At 42.9% G+C, this 8,575-nt stretch overlaps 2 protein-coding genes across 2 annotated transcripts; one reads left to right on the top strand and one right to left on the bottom strand.

The window, feature by feature from the left end:
- Positions 1–320: 320 nt before the first annotated feature.
- On the bottom strand, positions 321–926 carry LOC108951751 (glycine-rich cell wall structural protein 2-like). Its single transcript, XM_018820696.2, has one exon. It carries the CDS (start codon positions 924–926, stop codon positions 321–323), a length of 606 nt encoding a protein of 201 aa, XP_018676241.2.
- A 5,816-nt stretch (positions 927–6,742) lies between these two features.
- On the top strand, positions 6,743–7,871 carry LOC103972083 (zinc finger protein ZAT5-like). The gene has a single exon (XM_009386278.3). The coding sequence runs from the start codon at positions 6,873–6,875 to the stop codon at positions 7,734–7,736; it is 864 nt and encodes a 287-aa protein (XP_009384553.2). The 5' UTR covers positions 6,743–6,872; the 3' UTR covers positions 7,737–7,871.
- The last annotated feature ends 704 nt before the right edge of the window (positions 7,872–8,575 follow it).

The raw sequence follows: 8,575 nt of genomic DNA, 5'->3' as shown, positions 1-8,575 counted from the left end.
TATTTCGCAGTTCCATACGAAATTGTTCGGTCTCACCATCTTTGGATTAGCAACAACACCGCATGAGGATTTGTATGCAAAGATAAGAAGAGCAACAGCAGAAACACACATTCACTTAAAAGCATTCCTCGTGTCAACGAGTACGCTTACGTTATAACATGAGAACATAAGCTTTCATTTTCACTTATTTGGCATTCATTACACACACGCACAAACATCACTGATTTCACCACCTCCAATTAAACCTACAGCGGCTTTAAAGGTTCAGCATGAGAGCTCTTATTACACGTACTACTTGAAGCCACCGAACCTTGCTTGACCTAGTAGTGGCCATTTCCTCCTCCGCTGCCGTAACCAGACCCAGACCCATACCCGTGCGCAGCCCCGGCGCCTTCACCACCCCCTTCTCCGCCACCGCCACCGCCGCCGCCGCCACGGCCGTATCCTCCGGCACTCCCACCACCAGCACCCTCACCGTATCCGGAGCCATAGCCATGCCCGGCACCAGAGCCAGTTCCTGCCCCTCCTCCTTCTCCCCCACCGCCGCCACCGCCTCCTCCCTTACCGTACCCTCCAGCACTCCCGCCACCAACACCCTCACCGTATCCGGAGCCGGAGCCGTAGCCATGCCCGGAACCAGAGCCAGCACCTGCACCGCCTCCCTCTCCACCGCCACCCCCTCCGCCACCGCCTCTACCGTACCCTCCAGCACTCCCCCCGCCGACACCCTCTCCGTATCCAGATCCGGAGCCGGAGCCATATCCAGACCCACCGGCACCAGATCCACCACCTCCGCCACCACCTCCTCCACCGCCGCCACCTCCTCCGCTAGTTCCAAGAAGGGATCTAGTGGCCAAGGCTACCTGGAGGCCAAGGAGAGCGACGAAGGCAAGAGCCCAAAGCCTAACTCGAGTCACGCCAGCCATCGTAGCTACACTACTAGCTAAGCAGAGAACTGAGAGGATGAGGTGTGGTCACGAAGAGTGGCAGCACAAGGGTTTTTATAGGCATTCTTTGCATGGCCACCAGTCCAAATCAGAGGCCATAATGCACGTAGATTAAAGTCGGCGTGTGAAACGAGGACTCGGGAGGAAAAGTGGAGCCGGTGGCTGGCTTTCTTTTGACACCGAGTAGGTTTCGGCATGTCGCTCGCTTCTTTTTTCTCCCTTCTTCCTGAAGCCTTACGTTCACTTAGTGGGATTCTTTCCCATCTGCTAATGGCCGACCTCATCCAACCTTTTCTTTCTTCCAGACGAGCGTGGTGTCACTTTCTCCGCAGTAGGTAGATAAGATTTTGCGTGTCAGAACACAGTTTAAGCTTGCGCTCTTCGTGTCACTGTAACACTCGTTTGGGTTATGATTGGCTGAGTGCAAACCTAATTCGAATCGAAGGCTTAAGAAGCTCCACTGTTCACACATTTGGGGGAATTGAGTTAGGCAATTAGCAGAGATCACTAAACCACCATCTGCATCGAAGTATTTCCTTATACTGTAGCTGTTAATCTTATCGGAGCGTGTCAATAATCAAACTACATGGACATCAATCCATAATAATAATCCGAAAAATGTTCGGTGAATACCCTAAGAACGATAAGATATGAAACATTTCATTCGTTAGAATTTTAACATATTTGATCAAACAATTGTTTTATAGAATCAAAATCAAATTTTGGTTCAAACATGCTTTATAGATCCAAAATAATATTTTAGAATGCTTCCATAAAACTTATTAAATCCACAATAATATACATAAAATCCTACAATAATTATGAAATATATTAACAATGAATTCATTAAAGTATTTTCTGAATTAATCGATTATTTGACCTTCCTATCCTTAAGAACTTTAGATTTCTCTTTTGATGGGCGAAAAGAAACTTCATTAGATACTACACCGAGGACCACAACCCTATTTATATTCATAACTAATGAATCTATAATTATAATTATATTCATGATTGATGAATCTACAATTATGCCTCAAAGTTTTATATTCCTAACTTATCTCATCATTAAGTTAGAAATATGACTTATGGTATCAACACAATTAATTTTCATAATAATTATATTCCTTCGTCAAATAACTTTACTTTAATTAGATCATTTTAATTTTGACTAATCAAAATAATGACTTAACATATTTAATTATACATGTATGATCATTAAAATTCTAACAATATTCTCCTCGATTAAATCACTATAGAAAGCTACTTACGATAGGCGTCGAAAGAATCATATCAAAAAAACTCATTCAATCTCAATTTTTGTACAAATCTAACTATGAAACAAGTGTTTAGCATCCTTCAACTCCCCGAGTGAACATTTACGTCTATCCGATAGACAATCTATTAGACTTATACATAAATTCAAACCGAATCGAGTTGATTCAAACGTCATCGTTATCTTTCCTATTAGCATCCATTTCACATGCGGCCACCAACCAACTCAAAGAATTGGAGTAAAGCCAATGGATTCTCCTCATCGACGATAAGGATAGCTGTGGAATATGAATACTACACCACAAAGTAGTGTAGTGGGCGTTAGAGTGGCGGCCATACGACAACGTCAGTGCATTACGATGCTCACGATGTTGATTCTGGTCGTGATCCATAATGATGTGTGTGTGTGTGCGCAGGAATACCAAAGCAGACTGGTGGTGGGTTGGAGTGGCTACGCAATGAAGTCAGTGGCTTATAATACTTGGGATAATAATATTTGTGTACAGGAATGCAATCTTCAACAAAACTACATAGTGGTGATCGATCGTCACTTTGGAGTTAACGTGCTGATGGATGCATCAAGCACTGATTAATCCTTTTCGAGCTCTTTCCACGTCTACTCCATGAATAGAGATAAGTTGAGACGGGACTCCCTCGAGGAAACCGTGTGAGCACCATGATTTGGAGAGAGAGAGAGAGACAGAGAAGTTAAGTATATTAGATTCTCATCATGAAATAATAATAGAAAGTATAAAAAGTGTTATTGAGTTAATCATGATGAGTTTTTGCTTAACCATTCCAAAGAGAATTACTGATAAGATTCTCCATGGCATTTTTTTTCCTTTTATTTATGCACGTCTTTGACTTTGGGTGCCATCTTTTTTAGCACAATGGATTGGCCGACTGCGGTTTCTTTAATATATCCACATCGTTGACTTTTGGGGACTGTCGCACCCACCACAATCCAATGGCCAAATCGCACGTCGAAATTGTACGCCGTTTCTTCCGAGGTTGAAATGCTTGTGGACACCGAACATTGTCGAGTTAGTCAGTATTGAAAGGACGTGACGACGATAACCTCTAATAGTTAGGGTCATTTTTAACGTTCCAATAATAATATTTGATGTCTTGTCGAAACTATTGACGATAAGATAATTGTCGGATAGGAAAATAATGATCTGACCATCGCGTATCTTTGTCATTGATACTCTGACACTATAGTTAATATCTCAATGTTTTATTATGAATACATTAGTCGATATCCTCACGATATATGATCGGCACATGTTTATCAAAATCATATGGTTGATATGGTGTCATCAAGAATAAGAGTAGGTTCGACGCGACACGATTCCACTTAGACAATGAGAAACGCATAATCATCCTTTGCATCAATATGCATCATCGAATATAATGGTCCTGAAGCCACACTATAAAAGGTCCTTCGTATGTTGTTTCTTAACACACTAAAGCATTCTTAAACTCCTTATGCATTTAGATCTAAAAGACTCGATAATAACACCTCATTTTGTGAACTAACTTACACGTTAGAGAAACCTTATCGGTCATGCCTCTAATGAAAGTTTTGCAAATTCAGAATATTCAAGACTCCAAATAATTTTTTGATAATTTTCTGACACCAATAAAAAATAAATATAAAATAAGATTTCGATTGTCTTCGAATCCTCTCCATCTTAGTTTTGCAGGTCGATAGACTAACTCTTCATTCATCTATGGCACCAGTTCGACACACCCGACCTTAATCCAAACGCCTGTCGTGCTTGTGATGAAGGCGATTTAGGATCAAATTGCGTCTGCCACACGAGTTGCTGCGGGTAGTGAGTCATCGCCTGCGTCGGGTAGGCGGTCGCTTCGTCTTGGAGCACATTGTCGTAGCAAACGCAAGCTCAACACTACGTCCATAGAACAAAGCTCAACACTGAAATGGACATTATATTGATATCAATGTCTGTACTTTTGCATAGATGTATGTGTTCATGTGGTGATCCGAATTATATGAATCAAAATTAATGGCCATCATCCAGTGCTCCAAAATTTACAGGATCAAATCGGATGTCCCAACAGTCTGTGTGTTCGGCTCCACTGCATGCCTTTCGAGTACTTGGAAACCAAACCAAGACGAAAGGCATCCATCCCATGGAAGGCCAAAGGACGACAGAGAGAAGGAGCGATCACTAAAGGTTTCAAACGACGAGGCTATATTTGCATGTACATAAGTAAGGGCGAAAGTGCCCATTCACTGTCGAAAGCCACAAGGATAACCTAAATGATGAAAATGAGGGGGTCATTACTCGAGCAGCCTTAATAGTAATGGAAATTGTTCTTTGGATCAACAATGATTTAGAGGATGTTTTACTAACATCATCTCTCTTTTGACTCAGTTTAAAGATTATCTTTTCCTAGTTTTTATTTTTATATTTTTACGTTCGATACTTACTGATTTAGATTTTTAAGAGAGTAAAGCTGTCTTAAAGAATATATTTATTTATTTTTATGTGTATTTGAAGAAAGAAGTTTGAGTGAATATATAGTTATGAAATACTTTTGATTGTTTGGAATATAATATATGAAAATCATATTTTAAATATGCATTAACGTAAGTGTTGTTTACTAAAATTATATTTCAAAAATTCATTGAATATTATGTGATAAAATTATTCTTCTAATTTTTAATATTTATTCAAAAATAAATAAATATTTTTTTAATTTAATTTAATAAATATATTTAATTAAATATATATATATATAATCATATAAATGAATGTAAAATAATATAAAAAATTAAAAACAAATGAAATTTCACCTTATAGAATACATAAATCATGTTGACAATTTTATAATTTTAGATAATATCTTAAAGTATATATATATATATATATATATATATATATATATATATATATATATATATTAAATTGTAAAAAATGATTTTAAAAAATTATTAGACACTAATTCATATTCGAAATGTATTAATCCCTAAATGTAAATGTATCTCGATTTTTATCATGTGTGTAATAATACATTTTTTTCGTGCATGTGTGCGTGTGTGTGTGTGCGCGCGTGCGTGCGCGCGTATATTCGAAATGTATTAATCCGTGTGTGTAGTAATAAAACTATCATGCTTAGCCGAAAACAATCGATAAGTGAATTCAATGCGGCCTACTCCCTCTGCTTTGCTCATCACCACCTCCCATTAACTTGCTTGCATGGCAAGAACATGCATTGCACATCGACTAGCTATGTACAACAACCATAAAATACACCCGTGTCATCGTTGCCAACGAACCGTCTAATTGTCTCGAACGCAACGACAACGACAAATTATAGCAAGCCAAACCCTTCATTCAAAGCCACCAAATCATGCATACCCTCCGACCCAATCATTCAATGATGGAAGAGAGACAAACATGGAGGCGTTGTATTTCATGTGGACGGCATGTTGTGCACCATAATTTTGCTTTATTCTATGCATGGGTGCATAGAATATTAACTAGTGGCTTAAAATTCAATATTAAGATGATCAGTAGTGACTAGTTTTCCATGCCCATAAGAAAAGCCATGATGGTGTGGTAATCTGTGCATGCGTAAATAGTAGGAGCATTTACACCACAATCTGTGCATGCTCATCCAGGCTTGGATTCACCTCTTTTACCTTGTCGGAATCTTGTGCCTGTGGCCAGACGACATGGCTCATTCATTTCTTGTACATGTGCTCGACGAGTGCGACAGCTTAACTGAAGTGCTTGGAGAGTCATGTCACAGATCTCCAACGCAGGCTCTCACGTACTTCTCGACATGGACATGGCGGCCATTGACTTGGCCTTGTCCATCTCATTATTGTGATCAGTCTATAATAACAACATGCAGAGAATCAAGGAGAGCTAACATATTATTCGAGTCACATGTTGTAAGATCTTTTCCTCCTAGTTTAGCGAAAGAAGAAGCATTCGTCCAGATTGATGGATAAGTTAAAGAAGAAGAAGAAGAAGAAGAAGAAGAAGAAGAAGAAGAAGAAGAAGAAGAATTGGGGACTCGATGAATCCGAATTTATTAGCGAAGCCAACAAGTCCAATTAAAACGCAGCTGTGAGCAAGCAAAGCAAATAAAAAGGTAGGAGGAGGAGTGCAGTCTCCGTGTGTCCAGGCTTGCCACAGAAAGCATCTCCTTGGCATTGTCACCACAGGACCATCATCGTCATCTCTCTCCCTCTACCCTGTGACGGGTTGTGTGGCCAACTCGTCTCTGTGCCAATAAGTGTGAGAAGAGTGGACAGCGAGTCCAGGATTAGGCATTTTGGTTGGGGTTGTGGAGTCCGTCCCCTCTGTCCTGTGCTGTTCATCCTTCCCACTCCTCCCTTCACTCCACGCCTCTCCTATTTCCACCTAATTCCCCCACAACCCCACCCCAAATACAAGTGAGGAGGCTAATTCATGGTTTAGCTCTCCTCTCATAATAGCAAAGCACGGCATTTGATGGACTCCCTTCTCTTGGTTCATTAATATATACGTGGGGACAAGCGGTGTTGCATCTCCTGTGTGTGAGTATCGTTGTTCTTGTCTTACACCACCTCCACTCACTCTCTCTCTCCCTCTCTTGTTGTTTTCTCCACCTCTTGCTCTCTTCCCAAGGGGGATGGAGACTCCGGAGGAAGCCCGGGGCTCCAACAGCAGCGACAGCATCTCCAACGGTGAATTGGTTCAAGCTTTGGTCAAGGGTAAGCGCACGAAGCGACCGAGGAGCCAACCACCGCCGCCGGTGGTCGTCGCCGCCGACGCGTCGTCGGCCTCCTCGGCAGAGGCTGCCTCCGGGATTGTCACGGAGGAGGAGGAGGACATGGCCAACTGCCTCATCCTGCTGGCCCAGGGACGCGCCCTGGTCGCGAGGCCTCCGCCGGCTCAGGCGCGGAAGGACGATGCCGCTGGCCGCGGCGGTGGGGCCGAGAAGTTCACCAGCCGAAGGTTCGCTGAGGCGGCCACCACCACCAACGGCAAGGCCGGGTTCTACGTGTACGAGTGCAAGACGTGCAACAAGTGCTTCCCGTCGTTCCAGGCCCTCGGCGGGCACCGCACCAGCCACAAGAAGCCCAAGCTCGCCCCCCCGCCGACGACGGCCGCGGAGGAGAAGGTCGTGGTCGACGACGATATGCTGCAGATAAGCATGAATTCGTTCTCGAAGCCTATCGGGAGCAGCGGCCAGTCCAACACGAAGCCCAAGATCCACGAGTGCTCCATATGCGGATCGGAATTCAGCTCCGGGCAGGCCCTCGGCGGCCACATGAGGCGGCACAGGCCGCTGGCCGCCGCGGATGCCCAAGAAGCCAAGAAGGATAAGAGCTTCCTCTCGCTAGATCTCAACCTCCCCGCACCGGCCGACGAGGAGCTCCACCGACCGCCTTCGCCCTCCTTCACGTTAGCCAGCAAGCGGTCGCTCATCTTCCCGGCCCCGGTGTCGGCGTCCGCGTCCGCGTCGGCTTTGGTGGTCGACTGCCATTACTAAGAACACCTCTCAACCAATGGACGCCAATCAGCTGTCCATCAATTCTTTCTCTGCTTCTCTTCCCTTCGATCCATTACCACTTGTGATACACCGTGGCTTATGTGAGCAATTCATTCCATTTCATTGCAATTTAACATTGATCAACCATTAAATGATTCTTTGAATTCCTCGTTGTCTGTATATATATGAGGAGGGGAAGTGACATTGCGTTCACGTAAAGGCAGATGCTCTCTTTGGATGAGTTCGATTTCTGCACCACCAGCAACAGGCCGTGCATTAGGTTCCTCCTCCCATGAGTACCTTTCGTTTGCAAGACGAAAAAGAGGGCAATGAGACCACTCGGTGACTACTTCATTGCTCGTAGCCCGGAGATGCTCTCAGTACTACTTTTCCCACTCAATCTACCCCTCTCTCTCTCTCTCTCTCTCGCTAAATTGACAGATTGGGTTCCACCCGATCATTGCATGCATATTTATGAACGTACATTATCATAAACCTAAAAGCATATCTGTCGATCGTAATATGTGTCGACAGTGATAAAAGAAGAAGAATTTCCAATCCAATTAGTAAATGCAACAAGTCTTCGAGTAAATAGCACAAGTGTTTGTGGATAGGCCGCAGGCCGAAACATCTGTTGGTATCTTTCTTTCGTCGGGCCTAATAGAAAGCGATACTTCAAATGTCCAAACCCAATAGAAACGTAGACGATCGATGTAAATGAGAAAGATAAATTAATTAGTAGAGCAAATTAGATCAAGTGAAATTGTTCGGGCGATTTTCTAAAAATTGTTCTCTTTTTTTGGGTATTTCTCGGATTCTCATTTTAATCCTTTCCTCAT

The sequence above is a fragment of the Musa acuminata genome, chromosome BXJ1-11 (assembly GCF_036884655.1).
Source record: "Musa acuminata AAA Group cultivar baxijiao chromosome BXJ1-11, Cavendish_Baxijiao_AAA, whole genome shotgun sequence".
NCBI lineage: Eukaryota > Viridiplantae > Streptophyta > Magnoliopsida > Zingiberales > Musaceae > Musa > Musa acuminata.
Note: the sequence above shows the minus strand (reverse complement) of the source record. Positions and strands in the feature narration are given on the sequence as shown.

Excerpts from the sequence above, each read along its gene's own strand:
- LOC103972083 (XM_009386278.3), top strand. The coding sequence starts at position 6,873 with ATGGAGACTCCGGAGGAAGCCCGGGGCTCCAACAGCAGCGACAGCATC.
- LOC108951751 (XM_018820696.2), bottom strand. The coding sequence starts at position 926 with ATGGCTGGCGTGACTCGAGTTAGGCTTTGGGCTCTTGCCTTCGTCGCT.